This window comes from Podarcis raffonei, chromosome 7, assembly GCF_027172205.1.
Source record: "Podarcis raffonei isolate rPodRaf1 chromosome 7, rPodRaf1.pri, whole genome shotgun sequence".
Classification (NCBI taxonomy): domain Eukaryota; kingdom Metazoa; phylum Chordata; class Lepidosauria; order Squamata; family Lacertidae; genus Podarcis; species Podarcis raffonei.
In genome coordinates this window covers 83,922,339-83,944,325 of record NC_070608.1, presented here as the reverse complement: position 1 = coordinate 83,944,325, position 21,987 = coordinate 83,922,339, and the positions used below count along the sequence as shown (strand labels likewise).

General features: G+C 46.4%; 1 protein-coding gene and 1 long non-coding RNA gene across 5 annotated transcripts in view; both read right to left on the bottom strand.

The window, feature by feature from the left end:
* Positions 1 to 14,211, bottom strand: part of LOC128417968 (disintegrin and metalloproteinase domain-containing protein 2-like) — a 44,760-nt gene extending 30,549 nt beyond the window's left edge. For 3 of the 4 annotated variants that reach the window (XM_053397249.1, XM_053397250.1, XM_053397252.1), the window contains exons 1-7: positions 14,098 to 14,211; positions 11,459 to 11,538; positions 9,634 to 9,695; positions 7,102 to 7,180; positions 3,839 to 3,915; positions 2,734 to 2,923; positions 1,397 to 1,462 (exon numbers count right to left, since the gene is read on the bottom strand). In XM_053397249.1, coding sequence (XP_053253224.1) covers positions 1,397 to 1,462; positions 2,734 to 2,923; positions 3,839 to 3,915; positions 7,102 to 7,180; positions 9,634 to 9,695; positions 11,459 to 11,538; positions 14,098 to 14,155 — 612 coding nt within the window. In that variant the 5' untranslated portion in view covers positions 14,156 to 14,211. Of the gene's footprint in view, positions 1 to 1,396; positions 1,463 to 2,733; positions 2,924 to 3,838; positions 3,916 to 7,101; positions 7,181 to 9,633; positions 9,696 to 11,458; positions 11,539 to 13,600; positions 13,715 to 14,097 lie in introns of those variants that run through there. The other variant, XM_053397251.1, reaches the window with a different exon arrangement.
* Positions 14,212 to 15,665: 1,454 nt separating this feature from the next.
* Positions 15,666 to 21,650, bottom strand: LOC128417978 (uncharacterized). Its single transcript, XR_008331634.1, has 3 exons — positions 19,720 to 21,650; positions 17,381 to 17,430; positions 15,666 to 16,032 (listed from the first exon to the last, which is right to left on the bottom strand). It is a non-coding gene; the product is annotated as an uncharacterized LOC128417978 (long non-coding RNA).
* Positions 21,651 to 21,987: the final 337 nt, after the last annotated feature.

Below are 21,987 nucleotides of genomic sequence, written 5' to 3'. Positions count from 1 at the left end.
GTTTGTTTGTTTTATGATTATAGGCGTTGTTGTTGTTGTTTGTTTGTTTGTTTGCTTTTCTTCTTTTCAGTCTTTTTTCTTTTTTGTATTGTTTGATGTCGTTTCCAAAATATCAATAAAAAGATTAGTAAAAAAAACAACAACAACCTCCTGTCATGCTTGAATTGCAGTCTACTGCTAATAGGCTAAGTGAGTATACGGTGTTATCTCATTTTATACTCAGTAGTAGCCCTGCAAACCAGATTAGACTGAGAGAAAATGGCTAGGCCAAGTTGACCCTATATGCCAAATCTCACCATCTAAGACCAACACTCTATCCACTACACAAGTGGTTTCCAACCCGTGTGCCATGGCACCCTGGGTGCCTAAAAGATGGCCAGGGGTGCCAAAGGCAACACTGGCTCCTGTCCCTCTTTCCTTCCCTCCTCCTCTGATGCTCTCTTGTGTCTCTGCCTCCCAAAGGAGGAGATGTTTGCTACAGCAACCCTGGCTACAAGCTCCGCAGGCGAATGGTGCCTCTGAGGCTGGCCAGGGGGTGCTGCTTGCCAGAAGCTGAGGTGGCCTCGGAGTAAGCAAGCAAGTGGGTGTGGGAGCCCAGGCAGCCCTTACTGTTGAGAATGGATGAATAAGTAGGAAGGCAGGTAGGCAGGTGCCATGCTGGCCTTTCTTGTGCTTGCTGTGTGCAATGCCTTCCTGGGAGCTGAGAAGGCCTGGCACCACCCACGCAGCCTCCCAAGGTGAGTAAAGGAGCTGGCCTCACGTTCACCTTTGGCCAATGTCCATTGGGCCACCAAGGCTGGGGGCATCCTCTTCCCAGGGCCTCTTTGGGGTGGTTCAGAGACCAGAGGCAGTGGCGGCAGCTGCCTGGAGGACTCCCAAGAAGAGGAGGCTGAGGGAATACCCGACAAGGGAGGGTGTTTGAAAAGGGGTGAGAGGCTGTAGGCAAGGGGTGACATAACTTGGCTTCTGAGGCTTGGAGTGTGTTTCCCCACAGGGCAGCCGCAGAAAGAATGTACCGTATTTTTTGCTCTATAAGACTCACTTTTTCCCTCCTAAAAAGTAAGGGGAAATGTGTGTGCGTCTTATGGAGCGAATGCAGGCTGCACAGCTGTCACAGAAGTCAGAACAGCTGGAGGGATTGCTGCTTTCACTGCGCAGTGATCCCTCTTGCTGTTCTGGCTTCTGAGATTCAGAATATTTTTTTTCTTATTTTCCTCCTCCAAAAACTAGGTGCGTCTTGTGGTCTGGTGCATCTTATAGAGCGAAAAATATGGTAGTTGGTCAAGGGAGCATGGACTCAAAAAGGTTGAAAACCTCTGCACAACACCATGCTGGTTCAATGAATTGCCCTTGTTAGCATTCCAAGAAGATTTATTTCTCGTGGTCAGTAACTTACCAAACCCTTATCCAAAACGATATATACTTCTATGTATCTGTGTACTTTAGTGACATCTGACAGTGGCTGAGGAAAGACAAAATAAATCACATTTAGTAATATTTCTTGTATTTTGGTCCTTGGAGCTTTTATAATGCAAAATGGGTTAACGTTAGCAGCAGATTACTAGAACCAAGCCTGCATCAAGCTGCCCCACTGAAAAAAAAATCACTTCAAAAGCTGTGCATTTGTCCAGTTCACCTAACAGTGGTTCTCACTTTCCCAATTTATTCATCTACAGAAAATCTCTCCAGAATAGGCACCAATGCACTCAAGTCCCATTGCTGTCTAAGGGTTTTCAGCAGAGGAGCGTGGATAATGTTTAAAAAATCCAAAGCAGCATTTGGAAAATATGCACAGCTGTGCCCAGAAAGGTGTTTTGATATGGTTTAGCATTAGGCTTTGATGTTTGGAGGCAAGCAGGTATTGGTCAAGACATGAAGATGAGAGTCAAGCAAGAGGGCCATCAAGTCAACCTGATGGTATTATTATTTCTTACATTTATTCACCATTTACTAGATAAAATGTCTTAAGGCGTCATAAAAAGGATACAAGTACAGATGTTTAAAACAAATATCAAAAAGAAAAATAAACTGGAAGTGTTCATTCTGCAATACTATAGAAAGGATAAATCCTATGCCACACTACTAAGAGATGAACACCACAACCACTATACGATATGACCCCAATTAGGGATCAAATTAAACCTAAAAGTTTAAAATGGTGGTGCCATGTGCACCTCCCTGAAGACAACATTCCACAACTGGGGAGTCACCAGTGAAAAGTCCCATGTTCAGGTTGCCACTATCCGCACTACCCTCAGACAGGGCCCACTAAGAAGGGCCTCGGGTGAGAAACACAGGCAGGTGGCTCAGGATGGCCCCACTCTGCTCTGTTGGGGATGAAATCATTCTGGCGGCATCAGCACGGAGGGCTGGGCTGGCATCCCTCCACCCAGTGCGCGTGCGCCCTCCCCCCACCTGGCACATGCACATACGCACCCCGGACGCCAGCAAGCGATCCTATGCCACTGCCTTTTTCTGTTCTTTTTAATTTTAAAAAAATTATTCTCCATATCCTGTGTACAGGTACATCACAGACATCCAGTGCTGGTACGTTATGCAAAGGAAAATACTCTTTTCCCCAGCCTAGTAGCTATTGTCTATTTTATTGCATTGCATCTGTGTTGTAAGCCTACTAACCTAAGTTCTCAGGGAGGACTCCAAATAAACATGAATATTGATGGTAATCACGCCTAAAGGCCAGTTTAAGAAGGCAAGAAACCTCTTAGCACTTACCGCATTATCTGAGAGCAACTTATAAGGCATGCCCTCACTCCCCAGTTGTCTTTCTGTAGATGGTAAATCTTCTCTCCTAAGTAGACTCTGGAGGTTTTTGTTGTTTATTTGATAAATCAGGTGCTCAAAATTAGCCGAGTCTTTCAAATGCTCAACTCCATAGCTGACATTCTCAAACTGCAAGAGCCCTCTGGAAAAAATAGAAAGTACTAGCCAAGGTTCAAGGAGACTATAGGAAAAGTGAGGTTAAAGGTAAAGGGACCCCTGACCGTTAGGTCCAGTCGCGGACGACTCTGGGGTTGCGGTGCCCATCTCGCTTTATTGGCCGAGGGAGCTGGCGTACAGCTTCTGGGTCATGTGGCCAGCATGATTAAGCCGCTTCTGGCAAACCAGATCAGTGCGCAGAAACGCCATTTACCTTCCCGCCGGAGTGGTGCCTATTTATCTACTTGCACTTTGACGCAATTAGCTGCTTCTGTGCAGCGTCATTTTGAGCGTCTGCGTATGTGCGAGTGGCGAAACCCGGAAGTAATGCACTGTATTACTTCCGGGTCGCCACGGAGCGCAACCCGAAAATGCTCAACCTGAAGCTACTTCAACCCGAGGTATGAATGTATAGAGAAGGAAACGGCTGGCATAAGGGCTGCCGGTTAATCCCTGAAGTCTGCTAGCCCTGTGTTTGGGCGCACAGTATCTTAGGGTCCTGGCCATCTCCTCCAGATACCTCATTCAGGGACAGGGGTATTTAGCTGTCTACTGGAATGCTTAAGCAGGGCCTCCAATTACGCTCAACCTGCATGTTTGTAAATAAACTCAAATATTACAAAACACAAGTAAGTCTCCAGTGATTTCCTTCCAAAGGAAACCAAACCTGGGTAGGCACCACACCTGGGAACTTTCCACTGCTCAGAGAAGAGTAAATATATTGGGCTGCTGCAAACTTCCACTGAAGAAAGTCAGGAGTGTGAAACACAAGGATGGGGATGGGAGAGACAGGACATATACTGCATGTACTTTTGTGAAACATCTGGTGCCTGGATTATGCCAGAGACAGGTTGCTGCTAGGCTTGACAGATAATTGACTGAGGCTGTTGAAATCTCTTACCTGAGCCCATGACAGGTGCTGAGTATTGCAACAGAGTTTGGGAAGCCTTGTATGTATCCTTGATAGAAGCATTCACCCTAAAGTTATTTTTTTTAAATTAGAAAAAAGCAACTGATGCAGCATTCACACAATTGAAATTCTCTATCAGCTAGGCTTACATGCAGTTTTTAACCCTCCCCCTCCTGCCGCACAGTTTCAATTCCCCCAGAATTGTGCTTCTAACCATCTTCTATCCATTCAAGTCGATGTGCCAATGATAGCTTGTCTTAGAAAGAGAGAGCCTAGCCACAGTTATTTGTGCTGTTCATGGGAATTACTATTATCTATCAAATGTGTGCAGTCCATCTGAGGATCACAGGGCAGTTTTCAATGTAAAAATACAAAAATAGATTATTGTAGTAACAAGCAAAAACAACAACTACCACCCACCGTTTAAAAGGCCATAGATTGTTTAATCAGCCAAGGGCCTGGGAGAAGAGGAATATGTTCTTGCCTGGCCCCCAGAGATATGTAATAAATGTGCAGGTGAGCCCTCCTGGGTGAGCATTCCATAAGCAGGGAGCCACCCCAGCCATTCTCATATTGCGGCCCTCCAGGTAAAGGTAAAGGACCCCTGGAGGGGAACTATGGGATGTGGCGCTCATCTTGCTTCAGGCTGAGGGAGCCGCCGTTTGTCTGCAGACAACTTTCTGGGTCAGGTGGCCAGCATGACTAAACTGCTACTGGCACAACAGAAACACCGCGATGGAAGCCAGAGTGCACAGAAACGCCATTTACTTTCCTGCCACGGTGGTACTTATGTATCTACTCGCACTGGTGTGCTTTCGAAATGCTAAGTTGGCAGAAGCTGGGTTAGAGCAGGGGGAGCTCATCCCGTTGCGGGGATTTGAACCACCAGCCTTCCAATTGGCAAGCCCAAGAGGCTCAGTGGTTTAGACCACAGCACCACATGTGTCTCTTACGTTACCTTTACTTGCTGAATTCTGCACCAGCTGAAGATTCCAAACCATCTTCAGAGGCAACCCCGCATATAATGGGTTTGCAATAATCTAAGCTAAGGGTTACCAGAACATAGTTTGCAGAAGTTAGGCTATGCCTGTCCAGATGGGGCGCAGTTGGGTACTCAATGCAACTGAGACCACTTGAGCCTTAAGTAGAAGCAATGGATCTAGAACCACAAACTTGACATGAGCCAACAGTGTGACGCGGCAGCTAAAAAAGCCAATGCAATTCTGGGCTGCATCAATAGGAGTATAGCATCTAGATCAAGGGAAGTAATAGTGCCACTGTATTCTGCTCTGGTCAGACCTCACCTGGAGTACTGTGTCCAGTTCTGGGCGCCACAGTTCAAGAAGGACACTGACAAACTGGAACGTGTCCAGAGGAGGGCAACCAAAATGGTCAAAGGCCTGCAAACGATGCCTTATGAGGAACGGCTAAGGGAGCTGGGCATGTTTAGCCTGGAGAAAAGGAGGTTAAGGGGTGATATGATAGCCATGTTCAAATATATAAAAGGATGTCACATAGAGGAGGGAGAAAGGTTGTTTTCTGCTGCTCCAGAGAAGCGGACACAGAGCAATGGATCCAAACTGCAGGAAAGAAGATTCCACCTAAACATTAGGAAGAACTTCCTGACAGTAAGAGCTGTTTGACAGTGGAATTTGCTGCCAAGGAGTGTGGTGGAGTCTCCTTCTTTGGAGGTCTTTAAGCAGAGGCTTGACAACCATATGTCAGGAGTGCTCTGATGGTGTTTCCTGCTTGGCAGGGGGTTGGACTCGATGGCCCTTGTGGTCTCTTCCAACTCTATGATTCTATGATTCTAGAAGCACAACGAAGCTGTGTACCAACTCCTTCAGAGACCTTTCTGTGAGTCCCTGGGCTATTCGAGGCAAGGTGTGGGAGGTACCTGGGGTGTGGGGGGTGTTCTGTTGTGAAACCCCTCCTTTGGAAATTGCTCACCAGAGAAGCTTCCCCATCACCTCCTTACAAATGCCATATGCATTTTTTTTTTACTTGCCCCCAGGCTTTTTGCAATGTTTAGGGTTTATCTGATCTCAAATTGCCCTTTCCTCATAATCTTCTTCTGTGGTGAAGTTAAATCTTTATTGTTACACGCCACCCCAATCTCCATGAGCAGTGATATTCTAGGGGTTGCAGGCACACTGTAACCCAGGGTCTGTGTTCCTTTTGGGAATGAGGCACAGTGGAGAATGGGGTGTCTTTATGATATATGGTTTATTTACACATACATACAACCTGATTCTAAGGGACGCGAGTGGCGCTGTGGGTTAAACCACAGAACCTAGGACTTGCCAATCAGAAGGTCGGTGGTTCGAATCCCTGTGACGGGATGAGCTCCCGTTGCTCGGTCCCTGCTCCTGCCAACCTAGCAGTTCGAAAGCACGTCAAAGTGCAAGCAGATAAATAGGTACCACTCTGGCGGGAAGGTAAACGGCATTTCCGTGCGCTGCTCTGGTTCGCTAGAAGCGGCTTAGTCATGCTGGCCACATGACCCGGAAGCTGTACGCTGGCTCCCTCGGCCAATAAAGCAAGATGAGCGCCGCAACCCCAGAGTCGGTCACGACTGGACCTAACGGTCAATGGTCCCTTTACCTTTTTACAACCTGATTCTAGATGGGTGGGAATCCCAGTATTACACCCCAAGAGGATCTCTTGCGTCTCAGATTTTAAAGAGACCTCAGCCATAGCTCTGCATATCTCCCTTCTGCTTGCCACCCTTCTGCTTGGAGAGGATTTTCCTCGTTCCTCGCACTCACTTCATGCTCCGGCATCTCCCCACCCCCTGCCCCGCTCCCCGCCGCCTTCAAGTTTGCAAAACCAACACTTTCTTTCTGTTTGCTTACTTCAGGCCCACGGTAATTCTGAAATTTCTTCTGCCCAACTCTGGCATTGCCTTTGCTTTTGCTAACTATACCCCCTTTGCAGGTGGCACAGCCTCTGCTTTGCTGCTGACCAGGAGAGTCTTTGTTTCTTAATGACTTATCTGCCAGGGAATTCTCCATCGGGGGGGGGGGGCACGGTTAGTCTGCATTTTACACTGCTTTTTTTTGGGGTGGGGCAGAATCTTGCATGCAGGAATTTAGGAGAGTCATGTTACCCCACACACCCATAACAATATTGTATTGCCTCAAAATTCTGTACACTGCTTTGGGAGGTGATGCATCTGACAAGTGGTGTACAAACACTTAAAATCAATCAATCAATGTCTGAAATGACATCCAAACAAAATTAAGAACCTTTACCTGAATATGTGGGGAACTGGGATGAACAAAGCCTCCTCGGTTGTACGTATAAACCCAAAAGTCATTGGGCAAAAATGTTCTGTGAAGAAAACAACAAAATGATATTTACGTTGGCACTGCAAAAAGGATCACTGACTGCCCTCTGGGAAAAGTCTCATAGGGTTGGGTTGAAGAGGTAACTAATGAAGATCCCCTAGAACGCTGCACTTTGTCTTTGTCAGCTAGCAAGCTGAGGAACAGAAACAGGGGATGCTTCAGAAATATGCTGGCATTGCTAAGTGGAGAGGTACAGCATTCATAAATACTAGTAGCAAACTGCCTATCACAATGATGGAGGCACAGCTCTTTACTGCAGTGCTTCCCATAAATGAGGCCCAGATCACCTTGGGAGGTTGTGGGCTCTCTCTCAATGGTGGTTTCTAAGCAGAGGGTGAATGGCCCTCTGTCGTGGATGCTGTAGCTGAGATCCCTGCACTGCAGGGGGTTGGACTAGATGACCCAAGGGTCCCATCCAACTCAACAATTCCACGATTCTATGATTACACAGTGTCAGGGGATGGAGGGAAGGTTGTTCTCACCACAATGCTGTCTCCCTTTGCAGTGGTTTGCTTTTCCTCCCACTGGATTGAATGGTAACCATTAATTTCCATAGGAGAAATCCAAGGGTTGTTCTCAAGAGACACCATAGGGGGTGTTGAACTGAACATTTTATTTACTTTTGATGTCCTTGGCAATTAATAAGCAATGTAGTCTGAGTGTTATTTTTTTATTGCTATTATTATATTTGTTTTATACGAAACCAATAAAACATGTATTATTATTTTTAAGGAAAAAGAAAGAATCAAAGTAGTTGGTGTCCACATAGTCCTCTGCTGACTTCGGTTTCCAGGTCACACTAAAGCATAGCACCATGTTGGAATTGTGGAATGACATTTTGGAAGCTGGCGTTTAAAGACAGAAATAGGAATGACAGCATAAATTATAATCCAGGCTGGCTCCATAATTTGGGGGGAGGGCCAGAATCTCACATGAACTTTAGGCCTTTCTCTCAGTACCCTTTACTGCCTCGTGGCAACTGCAGCCTTATCAGTTCCCCTCTCCAAGGAGGCTTCTCCCATGTCATCTGTCTTTTCTTTTCAGTGCCTTTTAGATTCATCCATGTTTAATCATTGCTGGAATTTTTTCCACCATGCTCTTTTCTTGGGAAGTTCCATTGTTATTTATGTGTTGTCATTTTTTATTGTGTTACTACTACTACTACCGTAGATTCCGGCGTATAAGACGACTTTTTAACCCCGGAAAAGAGGTTAAAAAGTCGGGGGTCGTCTTATACGCCGGGTATGGGCGGCGCGGAGCGGAGCCCGCCTGCTGCTGCGGCAGCTCCAAAGCAGCAGCAGCCAGCGACAGGGTCCGCTCTGCGCCAGGAGAAAGCCGCCTGGCGCGGAGTCCGCCCACTGCTGCTTCAGAAGCAGCAGCAGCCGGCGGCGGGCTCCGCTCTGCGCAGGCGGCTTTCTCCTGGCGCAGAGCTGTCCAGCGTATTAGGCGACTGGGCTTATAAGACAAACTCCCAAATTGCAGCTGCCAATTTGGGGGGTCATCTAATACGTCCAGTCGCCTAATATGCCGGAATCTACGGTACTATTGGGCTTCTTTGATCCCTTGTAAACCATTCCGGGAGCTTGCTGCTGAACAGTTTGGGTAAGATACTTCCTAAGAAATAAACAAATAAATCTTTTGTGGGGCGCTTTTGTCTAGAGTAGGCATGGTGCGTAAACTGAGACTTCTCAAACTGCCTCTGACATTCTGGACAGTTCTGAGCAAAATAAGACCAGTGGCCCTGCTGAGGTAGTAGTGGACTAGAAAAGGCCCAATCTGATCACCTTCTGGAGCTAGCCATTATGGACGCCTGAAATCAAAATCAGGTGCAGATTAGTAAGTGGCCTGGGTCACGTGTCGCGCTAAGACAAGCCATGGTTCTCCAGGGTTTCAGACGGGGTCTCTGCCTAGAGACACTGGAGAATGAACTTGGGACCTTCTCCATGCACAGTCCATGCTCTGCCACTGAGCTACAGCCTCCCCATTGTGGGAAGGTTTGCTTTAGCAGAGTTAAACAATCCCCTTTATAAGTTTATGCAGTGATCAGCTTGTTGCTGACTTGTCTGAGTTCTGCTAATAAAGATGACTTCCTGGTTAAAAATCCCTTTGAATCCCTCTTAAAGAATAAACACATGAATCTGATTCATGTCAATATAACGCTATTTTGCTCTCAGATTCATTCAGGTTTACAGAACTGTACCTGAAGGCAGGCTTAGGTTACATAACAAGCAAATAAACTATACCAGAGGGAGTTGGTCCTGAGGAGACTGCAACTGAGCAGTTCTCTTTCAAAACCACCAGCAACCGACGAACTGGTTGTCACAGCAACCGGTTAGAACATGGAGGCCGTTAGTCCCCTGTTGGAATGTCGCACTTGGCTGCACCTTTACATCCCACACCCAGAAGCCAAAGGGTTAAGACTAGGGGGTCACTTACTGTTGCTGCAGGTGAATTATGTACGTCTTCTTTTTTATTGTAATAATGTAAGTCTGTGTGCTCTGGACAATTCAAAACAAAACAATCAGAAGAATATGTTGAAACAGTACTTTTACAAATGAAATGAACACTCTCTATTGAAATGTATTTGATGATGGCAGAAAAGCTATGGCAGTGATTGGCTGAACCTCTTTATCTCAGAAGGATGCCTGAGAAGAGCCTGAACGGCCCTACCTGGCCTCTTTCCACCTGGCTTGGGGTGGGGCCTGAAGGGCTCTTAAGGATTGTTTCTGTTGCTGCAGCCCAGCAATTGGCTGAGCCAGGGCTATCAACTGTCTGGTTCTGAAGTGCCCTCTCTGATTGCATGAAGCCCGGACATCCCCGTGGTTCTCCCCGGAGCTGAGGGTGATGAAACAAGCACTGAAACAGCTTGAGCGCTGGTGGCAGAAACCTAATTTTGAATCAGACCAGACACGAGTTAGAGCTCAACGTTGAGCCTACCAAGTGGTGATGGCGATGGCGAAGAGGACTTTCTTCACTGCCTCTATTGCATCTGCAGAAAATAGCAGAAGGAGACTCTTTGAGGTGGTTCACAATTTAACAGAACCACCTTTGTCATCGGGCCCTGATAAAGACCCCAAGATCTCCTGCAATGATTTTGCAAAGTTTTTTTTGCAGATAAAGTCGCTCAGATTTGGAAAGAGGTAGACTACACCGTGGGAGCAAGGCCGGGGAGGGAGAGTGCTAGAGTCCTGTCTAGTCGAGTTGCATGGAATCAATTACAATCTGTTACCTCTGAGGATGTGGACAGGCTGCTTGAATGAGTGAAACCAACCACAAGTCTCCTTGATCCTTGCCTATCCTGGATCATAAAAGCAAGCTGGGAAAGGCTGGGCGGTGGGCTCTGTGGGGTGGTGAATGCTTCCCTCTGTGAGGGAGCCATGCCAGACCTGCTGAAAGAGGCGGTCATTAAACCGCTTCTTAAAAAAACATCCTTAGACCCGGCCAATATGGCCAACTATCGCTCAGTCTCAAATCTTCCATTCTTGGGCAAGGTGATTGAGCAGGTGGTTGCTGAACAACTCCAGGCACGCCTGGAGGATGTGGACCATTTGGATCCCTTCCAGTCGGGATTCAGGCCTCATCATGCAACTGAAACCATCTTGGTTATACTAGTCGATGATCTCTGGCGGGCTAGGGACAAAGGTGAAAGCTGTTTCCTAGTTCTGCTGGATCTCTCAGCAGCCTTTGATACCATCAACCATAACATCCTTCTGGACCGTCTAGAGGAGCTGGGAGCTGGGGGCACTGTTATACAGTGGTTCCGCTCCTTCCTCCTGGGCCATGTCCAGAAAGTGGTTTGGGGAATGAGTGTTCAGACCCCTGGGCTCTCACTTGTGGGGTGCCTCAGGGTTCCCTCCTCTCTCCCCCATGCTTTTTAACATCTACATGAAGCCGCTGGGAGAGATCATCAGGGGGTTTGGGCTGGGTGTTCATCAGTATGCGGATGATACCCAGCTTTACATCTCTTTCAAATCGGAACCAGTGAAGGCAGTGAAGGTCCTGTGTGAGTGCTGGGAGGCAGTTGGAGCCAAAGATTCTTATGCACAACTGTAAAGTGCACACATGAGGATCTCTGCTGATTCACTCACCTGGAGAACCCCAGATGTGGAACATGTGCCCTGTTTGTGGGTTTCCCAGAGGTATCTAGTTGACTCCCAGGGGAAGCAAGCTTGGGAATCACTGTGCAAAATATCATCCACTGAGTATATGTTCACTCCATAGCACAAACTTTTGAATAAGTATATTTCTTAATTCCAAATACCTCATCTTCTCCTAGACCATCTTCAGTCATGTTGGATGGAATTTTCTTTGGAATTGTGATATCCAAAAAGGTTTGACAATCTGGAGAAGAAGAAAAATGCTAAGAAGTTAATCACCATTTAATGTCTATAAGGCGCGAATATCACAGCACCGTAAGACACCTAAGAATAACATCCAATCACATTCAGTTGCACATTCTGAATTCGCTGAGAAATGGCTGAATCCCACATGAAAACAGTGAGTTTGGAAACACCCTTAATGATATGTGGCAGGTTACACCCACAACAAACTAGTCTGGAGAGGTCCTTAGATTATATTGCAGCCTGCTTGGGAGCAGGGGGCTGTCTCTTTAGAAATTCTATATACATTTATGTCATATAAATTAGGATTGCTAACCGAATAGAGACGTAGAAAAGACAAACCCTTGTGCCTCTATCAGTACCATTCTTCTTTTTTCTATTTTCCCCCATTTATTAAATTCTTACAACATATAATGACATTGTACACAAGTAATAAAATATCCCACCCTAACCCAGAAGGCAATACATCCAAAATAATATCCAAATAACACAATCGGTTCTTATCCCAGACTACCATTTGTATAGAAAGCAAGAAACAATTTGTAAACCAAAAACTTTTAGACCGTTTTCATTTCTAGCCATATGCATAACAAAGCTATACCAACCTGTTACAAGAGAATTTATGTTTCAAACCTTATGCCAATTTTATTCATGTTGATTTCCCCACAAGTGCTATTTGCCATATTTTATTGTACTAATTTGTCAGAGATGCACCGTACAACTTCTTCTAGTATCTCATTATGAGCCACTATTAAAAGAGAACTTAGAGGTTTGAACCGTACATTAACATCATCTCCTCTGAGAAGACTTGAGCAGCATCAGCTCTGGACATTTTGAGATATATTTTGACAAATACTTTCCTCCCAGAACTTTCCCACCACAAATATGCGTTGATATTAGCCTAACTTCCTGCAACAGTTTGGTGAGCAGGAGGAACGAAAATGGGCTGATTGTACTGGTGTGAGATACCATTTTTGCAATATTTTAAGTGCTACTTTGCCAACAAAGGTCCGTATAGTTAAAGCTATGGTTTTCCCAGTAGTAATGTATGGAAGTGAGAGCTGGACCATAAAGAAGGCTGATTGCCAAAGAATTGATGCTTTTGAATTATGGTGCTGGAAGAGACTCTTGAGAGCCCCATGGACTGCAAGAAGGTCAAACCTATTCATTCTGAAGGAAATCAGCCCTGAGTGCTCACTGGAAGGACAGATCCTGAAGCTGAGGCTCCAATACTTTGGCCACCTCATGAGAAGAGAAGACTCCCTGGAAAAGACCCTGATGTTGGGAAAGATTGAGGGCACAAGGAGAAGGGGACGATAGAGGATGAGATGGTTGGACAGTGTTCTCGAAGCTACCAGCATGAGTTTGAGGAAACTGCGGGAGGCAGTGGAAGACAGGAGTGCCTGGCGTGCTCTGGTCCAGGGGGTCACAAAGAGTCGGACACGACTAAATGACTGAACAACAACAACAAGTGCTACTTCTCCCTTAAGGGCCCTGGGCCAGGGGTAGGTTCAATCCCTGACATTTCCAGATAGGATTGGGAGAGATTATTGCCCGAAATCCCGAAGAGCTGCTGCCAGTCAGTGTGGACAATACTGAGCTAGATGGACCAATGGTTTGACTCGGTTAAGGCAGCTTCCTAGGTTCCTATGTTTCAAGGCAGAGGCGGATTTTAAAGGACATTTCCTCCACACTGAGGTTGACACATCTTCCTAGATACTAATCTGACAACTGGATACCCACATCTGCCTTAACCATCTGCTGTACCCATCTCTGTTAGGATGCCCATGTGTTCTGTGTGGACTGAGCTGGAAGATGCAGTTAGGGCAGAATTCTGCAGTGCGATTGCTGACAGGAGGGAGGCCTGGTCAGCATGGAGTGCAGGTGAAGCCCTTAAAAAATAGGTACTCAGATTCAGGTAGGTAGCTGGCTTGGTCTGATGCAGTAGAAATATATATATATAATAATAAAATTGTCCAGTAGCACCTTAGAGACCAACAAAATTTGTTCTTGGTATGAGCTTTCGTGTGCATGCACACTTCTTCAGATAGGGACCCGTTTACCTGCAAAACCTGCCCCACTTGTGCCATGGGGGCCATTTTCACGGGTGGAGTTGGTGCCACGTGTTGCTCAGCGCCTGATCGTCTCGTGTGGCAGCACCTGCCCTTGGGAACTCCCTGCCACTTGAGATCAAGCAGGTAGCTGTGCAAAGCGTTCCCTGCTCAGAGAGGCTTAGAAAGCCGAGGCAATCCTTTTTAATATTTTAACTTTTGTAGGTCTTCTCAGTGCTTTTATCTTTTGGTAAACCGCGTTGAGGGTTTTTAAACAACCAGGCGGCGTGTTCATTTTCTGATAGACAGCTCACAGGTGCTCGGGCCTTTCTCAGCCTGGGGTCCCCAGGTGTTTCTGGACTACAACTCCCATCATGCCCTAGCTAGCAGGCCCAGAGGACAGGGATGATGGAAGTTGTAGTCCAACGGCGCCTGAGGGCCGCAGCTTGGGCTTGTCCAGTCCGGGTCCCTAACGGGGCGCGCGCGTGAGGGAGCCCGCCCTCACTCACCGAGGCCGGCCACGAAGAGGAGCAGCGCTGCCGCCGCCGCCGCCGCTTCCAGCTTCATGGCGACGCGGCTGCCCAGCGCCTTCTCCGCTTCGCTCTGCGCCCGCCCGCGCGCTCTAACGGTCCCGCCTGGAAGCGAGGCCCGCGCGGCGGCTGCCGAGCTTCGCGCGCGCCTCAAGGCCAGCGCTGAGGGGCGGCGAGGCTCCGAGAGGGCCGCCCGGCCGCCCTCCTTTGCCCAGGTGGCGGCGTGTTCCTTGGCGAGGAGGGCCAGGGATCCTCCGTGTCAGAGGGCGAAGGGACGGAGCCCAGCCGGACTTCGACATTCCTTCCCCTCGCTCGCTCACTCACACGTGCGCGCGCACAGACACGTGTCTGTTCTGGCAACCCCAACCTGCAAGAATGCGGGCAAAAGAGGCCAAGTGACCACCCGACACGCGTCTTCTTCCTTGACGCGAGTTCCGTGGGGTTGACTCCCGTGCCCATAAAAGGCAGCTAAATAGTAATATTTCGGTATTTTATTGTTGTAAACCACTCCAAGAACTTTTCTCATTGCGCGTCGTGTAAATATTCTGAATAAAACCAACTCGGAGCAGCACCCCAGCTGAGGGAGCACACAAAGCAGATAGACAAACAGACACATATTCCCATACTCTACTCGCCCTTCTTGCTGTTTTCTTTAAACCAGGCAGCACTGCAAAGCCTTTCACATACTCCTCAGTAATGAAGCACATTCCCACATCCCCAATTTAAAATAAAGGTTTACTCAGCGCATTTGACTTCAGCTCCCCGTTATGTGCAAATGGCAGCATTGCTGAGAAATACACCAATAAAGTGTTTTGAGCACACAAGAAATGTGTACATGTTACTGAGTGCAATTGTGTCAAACAGCCGACCTTTCCCATCCACCAGCAAATTTGTAGCTGGTTTCCGGACTAGAATGGTAAAAACTGGTAAGTTTTAGCAGTACAGTATACGGTTTAGCAAATATCAGGGAGACCACAATAGTTCAAGTATTTTATTATTGCAACTGCAGACATATATATGCAAACACTGTTAAAGACTTCTTTTTTGGCAAGAATAATGAAGAAATTTACCAAACAAGCATATGCTGAATATTTGCCACCATGTGGGAATTATTCATAGCATAATTTAATAAAAGTGTTTCATTCTCTGAAGCTATTGTAGCCGACGTATTTTTGTAACGGTCCTTCCACATTATGAAATTCTATGATTCTCGCCATGCAACAATCTTCATCCGCTCTTCTTTTTAAATACCGTATTTTTTGCTCTATAAGACTCACTTTTTCCCTTCTAAAAAGTAAGGGGAAATGTGTGTGCATCTTATGGAGCGAGTGCAGGCTGCACAGCTATCACAGAAGCCAGAACAGCAAGAGGGATTGATGGTTTCACTGTGCAGAGATCCCTCTTGCTGTTCTGGCTTCTGAGATTCAGAATATTTTTCTTTCCAGTAGCATCTTAAAGACCAACTAAGTTAGTTCTTTTTTGTTTTGACTATGGCAGACCAACACGGCTACCTATCTGTAACTGGAATATTTTTCTTGTTTTCCTCCTCCAAAAACTAGGTGCGTCTTGTGGCCTGGTGCGTCTTAGAGAGCGAAAAATACGGTAGATTATCATGTCCACTCCGTGGCTGCATGGTCTTTTCCTGGTTGCCTTGGTAAGGACCATGGTTGGCGCCACCAAGTCTTGATTCCGGGTGTAGGTTGGATTTGGCTTAGGCACTGGAGGCCTGGAGGAGGGCTGGCACATGACAGAGTGGAGCCTAGGATTACTGGATCCGCCCAAGACACAGGTCTACATGGATGACTGTGCCTTCTGTTAAAGACCAATCTTCATCTGCGCTTCTTTTTTAATAGATGACCATGTCCACTCTGTGGGTGCAGGGTCTATTCCTCTTTGCCACGGTGCGAACCAATGCTGAGGGAAGATTGAAATGTGACCGTTATTACCGAGAGGTTTTGATGGGAATGGATGATAACCATCCACGCCACGTCCCAAAAGCATAAAGCTGATGAAGAAGAACGCATTTCCAGAAAGAGGTCTGTTTAAACACATATACTCGTGCAAATTTAAATAAGTGGCTTTGCTTATGCACCAGGAAACATCATATCTCCAGTATGGGCATTGAATTGTTTTGTAATAGGTCCCAGAGCTTAAGAAAGGAACTGAACATCCTGAACAGCAGGGATGGGGAACTCCAGCTCCCATAAGCCCCAAGCAGTATGACCTGAGATTATTTAATTTATACCCCACCCTTCAGCCTGAAGAATCCCAGGGTTGTATGCAACAATTCATAAAATAGTGCACGTAATAAAAGCAACAATACATAAAGTAACAATACATAAACAAAAGCAACAATACATAAACAAAAGCAACAATACATAAATAAAAGCAACTACATAAAGTAGTAGTAATAGTAATAATAATAATAATAATAGTAATAATAATAATAATAATAGAATGATGAGAGTTCATATTCAACAATATCTGGAACGTCATAGGAACTCTTTGATAGCCTTAGAGTAACTGAAAGAGAACGACGTTTTAGTGTTGCATCTGATTAAAGAACTCCTCAATCCAAAAGAAAAGAAAAACAAAAGAAGGACACCTCAAGGCTCGCTCTTGCTGAGGTTCTGCTTCTTTCAGCAATGGGGCCTCCAGGAGGTGGAAGGAATGATATTACAGGTATGATGTCAGATTAAATGCAATAGGACAGCCTTTCTCAACCTTGGGACCCCAATACTGTTGGACTACAACTCCCATCATCCCTAACTAACTAGTGGTCAGGGATGCTGGGAGTTGGAGACCTACAACCTCTGATGTGACGTGAACTTGCCACACCTTTATCAGCAGTTTCAACTATCTGCCTGGGGTCACCAGAAGGAATGGCAAAGCTGCATGGAGACTTACTGTCTTCCTTTGTGTCTTACAGGGCGTTTCACAAGTTACCTGCCCATTATTTTCATTCGTGCCATTGCTGATGAAATTTTGGATTTGAGATTTGAGGCCACTTTTCTGGGGTAAATGGACCGTGAGGAATGTGCTTCTCTTCAAGAAAGCACATGTTGTGGTATTTATATGTGCAGAAGCTGCTCCAGGATTTTAAACATAACACATTACTTTAGTTAGTATGCTAAAGCATACAGTGATTTTTTCTTTAAAAATGTTTAGGTACTCTCATTTTGACTCAAGAAATCACCATCTTATAGTTCAAATCAGGGAAATCAGGGAAATATAGTAAATGGACAAAAGTCTTTTGTCTTACCTGAGACTAGATTCCAACTCCTACTTCACACATTAAACGCTCGCTTCTGTCTGAGTAGCAATGGTAGTGATGATTCACCGTGATAGAGAAGAAAATAAAATGTTTAAAATGTTTAGTTTATTTCTCCAGTTAGATTCACAAAATGTTTAGGGCTACGCGTCCCCCTGCGTCCCCCCCAGAAAAAAAGCACAGAAAACACACACACACATGCACACACACACACACACACACACACACACAAGAGAACCTGGCAAATTTCTGAGATTTTACAGACTTATTCTGAGGCACATAGCAGTATAAAACAAACTCACAGTAAAACTCCCTCTCTGCACTTGATAACAGACCTAACTGAAAAAGAACATTCTAGGATTCCAGACTACATTTACTCTTTCCCTAACACATTTTGCCCAACCACATCTAGCCACTATCTGTGACTGCCACTGCTCATACTATAGAATCCTGTACTGTTGTGTGTTTGTTATCTGAAGGGACACTTGATTTAGGATCAGGAGGTTGATAAAAAACCTCCATGGTTAGCAAAATAGGAAGCTGTCGCTGTCACTGGTCCATCTAACTTAGCCCTGTCTTCAATGACTAGCAACAGCTGTCCAGGGTTTCAGGTGTTGGAGATGCCAGGGACCAATGTGTAAAGCCATGTGATCTGCCATTGAATTATGAATGGGGATAGGGGGAGAAATAATGAGCAGCATCCATTTAAACCGTTTAACCTTTTATCTTCAATTTGAAACTCTGTTTCCCCCTCTTCTGTTGTCAGATGCCATAGGATATTTGTTGTTGACAACCTAATATGTTGTCATTTTAATATTTTCCTTTTCTGTTAAGGTAAAGGGGCCCCTGACCATTAGGTCCAGTCGTGGCCGACTCTGGGGTTGTGGTGCTCATCTCGCTTTATTGGCCGAGGGAGCCGGGGTACAGCTTCCGGGTCATGTGGCCAGCATGACTAAGCCGCTTCTGGCGAACCAGAGCAGCGCACGGAAACACCGTTTACCTTCCCACTGGAGTGGTACCTATTGATCTATTTGCACTTTGACGTGCTTTCGAACTGCTAGGTTGGCAGGAGAACACAAGATTAGTGTGATTCTACAGCAGGCTCACCTATTTATCTACTTGCACTATGGCGTGCTTTTGAACTGCTAGGTTGGCAGCAGCAGGGACCGAGCAACGGGAGCTCACCCCGTCACAGGGATTTGAACCGCTGACCTTCTGATCGGCAAGCTCTAGGCTCAGTGGTTTAACCCACAGCGCCACCCGCCGCCCTTAAATCTTAAAACATGCTAATGTACCAAAGTTGATGGGCATTGCCATTCAAATGGGGGGGGGGGTGTACCGCGTCATGTGTTCTATTGCGCAGGGCAGGCCTTGCCTGCCTCCCCCCCAATATTTTATTCAAGTTGGCACCCCTGCTGCTAACACTTTCAGCTCCCACTCCTCTGCTCTTGGTTTGTTCAGATACCAAGCAAGGGGCGTCAGCTTACATCACAACCCAATTTTAAGTTTATATTGAGCTTATCTGGTGCACAGAGGGCATTTACTTGATTTAGCGAAACATGTGTTGCATGCAAAGTCTTTTGTTTGCAACTGTACTGTCATTCAGTTATGGAATGCTAGTGGGCATTGTTGGGAGCGCCACCTAGCTGGGAGCCTTTGGGAATTACAACAAACTCCTGAAGGTCAACACCACAAAGGACTGGAGAGAGGATATCAAGAAGGTCATGCTGCAGTCAGAGGTGGCCAACAAAAACACTGTGTTCTTTTTATGCGATAACCGAATAAAAGACGAGTCCTTTGTAGAGGACATTAACATGCTGTTTGTTGAACACGGGGGGCGTGCCTAACATATTTGCAGCAGGTGAGAGGGCCGACATGCAAGAAGTGGATAAAATGACAAATTGCTTTCCTGCGTACCTTCAAAAGCTTGATTTTGGAGCTTCACAAGTAAGTGTGGACTGGAACAGGTAGATTATATGGAAACTTGTAACTGTTTTCATTATATGCAGTATCCGTTGCAAGCTCAGTTTTATAAACAGGGCTGTTCAAAGACAATGGAATACACACCATATATTTAAGACACATGACTTCCTCTAAAGAATCCTAGGAACTGTATCTTTCAGAGCTACAATTCCCAGCACCCTTAACAAACTACAGTTCCTGATTAGTTAGAAAGCAAAATCACTGGCCAATTCTGCTACCTAATTGCACACTAAAATGCTGATGCATTTTTGTCATCCTTTTTCCTCCCGTATCTGAAATTGATTAGGAAATGTGGTGAACTGAAGATTGGAACAGTAAGGAATTAATATCTTGATTATGCCCTCTACCTTTGTTGTCCTCTTTAGGTTGCAGTGATGCCAAAGGAACTGACAGCTCTTCAACCAGAACTGACTCAGACCTCCGCAGAAAGGGAGAAAAGGATGATCCACATAGAAAAGGAAACCACTGAGGTTTCTGATGCCAAGGAGGAGCTTGTGGCTGCAGATGAGAAGGAGGCCAATGAAGCTGCAGCTATTGCTCAGGGTATTCAGGTCACTGTGCTGTGCAGCCTGGCGCTCCCTCCCCATCAGAGCTCATGTTTTCAACAGTGCAGCATCATAAATGAGAAATCCAAACTAAGAGAGGTGTAAAGAGCTACCAGTGATGTGCTGGTTCTGCCCTATTTGTAGTTTCCCTGGAGGAATGTATGCAATGCTGGTTCTTCTCAGAATAGGCTCGTTGCAATTAAGGAACCCAAGTTAGTTCTGTCCTTTAATTTCAGTGACTCTGCTCTGAGTAGGACTACCATTGACTCCAGTCCTAAGGTTACACCTCAAGTGTGGGAATGTTTATCAGCCCAAGGGCCACATCTCCTCCCGGGCAACCTTCTGAGGGCCACATGCTAGTGGTGGGCAGGGCCAGAGACAGAAGTGGAAGGGGTGACAAATGCCCATTTTACTTTTTGTACAGCTGGCTGGTTTCTTCATATCCACACCCTGTCCAGACAAGCAAGGGGCATTGCCAGAGTTCATGGACACAGTCCGGTCAGACAAAAACAGTTGGGGGAAAAAGTGAGGGAGTGTTGCTAGAGGAGAACTGTGAGGGGCTGGGGGGGGGGGAGAGAGGGTTCTCCATCCTTTGCTATGCCAACATACCTGAGAGTAAGCCCCATTGAACTCAATAAGACTTACTGCTGAATAAATATGCACAGGGCTGCACTGTCAGCACAAGATGTGCCCTTCCTTGGTTGGTTTCTAACTAAAGAGCAGCGACATAAGAGGGGATGGTCACACTGGGAACATGATGTTGCTGAGAGGGGATTCAACCCCTTGCCCGCCCCCCTCCCCCAGATCTGATCTGCCTCCCCAGGGCTGCTATTTACCCCAGAGCAGGGAGAAACTATTTCTTCCAAACACACATATGCTAAAAGTAATGTTGGGCTAAAACTGCTCTGCTTTTGTGGGGTCACCAGAGAGTGAGTGTGATACAGTTAGAGTGTTAGACCGGGGCACCCAGGGTTCAAATCCCTACTGAGTTCTAAAACTCTTTGGTTGAGCATGTGCCCATTGCGCCAGGGAGTGCATTTGACAGGTGGGGACCAGCCACCAAGAGTGCCCTCAATCAATTCCAGTCAAGACACATCCAGTGGCTGCAGCTGCAGTAAGAAAGGAAAGGGTTGCTCTTGCAAAGTTCTTGTTCCACTGGACTGTGTGGTAGCATCCTGACCATGTTCTGCGAATATATTTGATGTGATTACCGGAGGAGTGCGAGGGGAACCTACCGGAGCCAATGCCAGCCTTGGAAGCTGCTTTTTCGGCTCTCGATAACCTGAACCTGACAAACACCTCTCTTGTCAAATCCATGCAGAATCCACCAGGACCTATCAAGCTGGTCATGAAGCACTTGAGAGAAAAGACAGAAAGAAAGCCTGATCCAAGTGGAAGCTGTAAAAACCAAACACAACCAAAAATCATTTGGGGGGGGGGGCTTGTCATGTGCTTCTTTGCTGATATTGAGCATTGTTATCCCTCGCTTGGACTACTGCAATGCGCTCTATGTGGGGTTACCTTTGAAGGTGACCCGGAAACTACAACTAATCCAGAATGCAGCAGCTAGACTGGTGACTGGGGGCAGCCGCCGAGACCACATAACACCGGTCTTGAAAGACCTACATTGGCTCCCAGTACGTTTCCGAGCACAATTTAAAGTGCTGGTGTTGACCTTTAAAGCCCTAAACAGCCTCGGCCCAGTATACCTGATGGAGCGTCTCCACCCCCATCGTTCTGCACGGACGCTGAGGTCCAGCGCCGAGGGCCTTCTGGCGGTTCCCTCATTGCGAGAAGCAAAGCTACAGGGAACCAGAACCAGGCAGAGGGCCTTCTCGGTAGTGGCGCCCGCCCTGTGGAACGCTCTCCCATCAGATGCCAAAGTGATAAACAACTACCTGACATTCAGAAGACATCTTAAGACAGCCCTGTTCAGGGAAGTTTTTAATGTGTGATATTTTAGTGTATTTCTGGTTTCTGTGGAAGCCGCCCAGAGTGGCTGGGGAAACCCAGCCAGATGGGCGGGGTACAAATAAATAATAATAATAATAATAATAATAATAATAATTA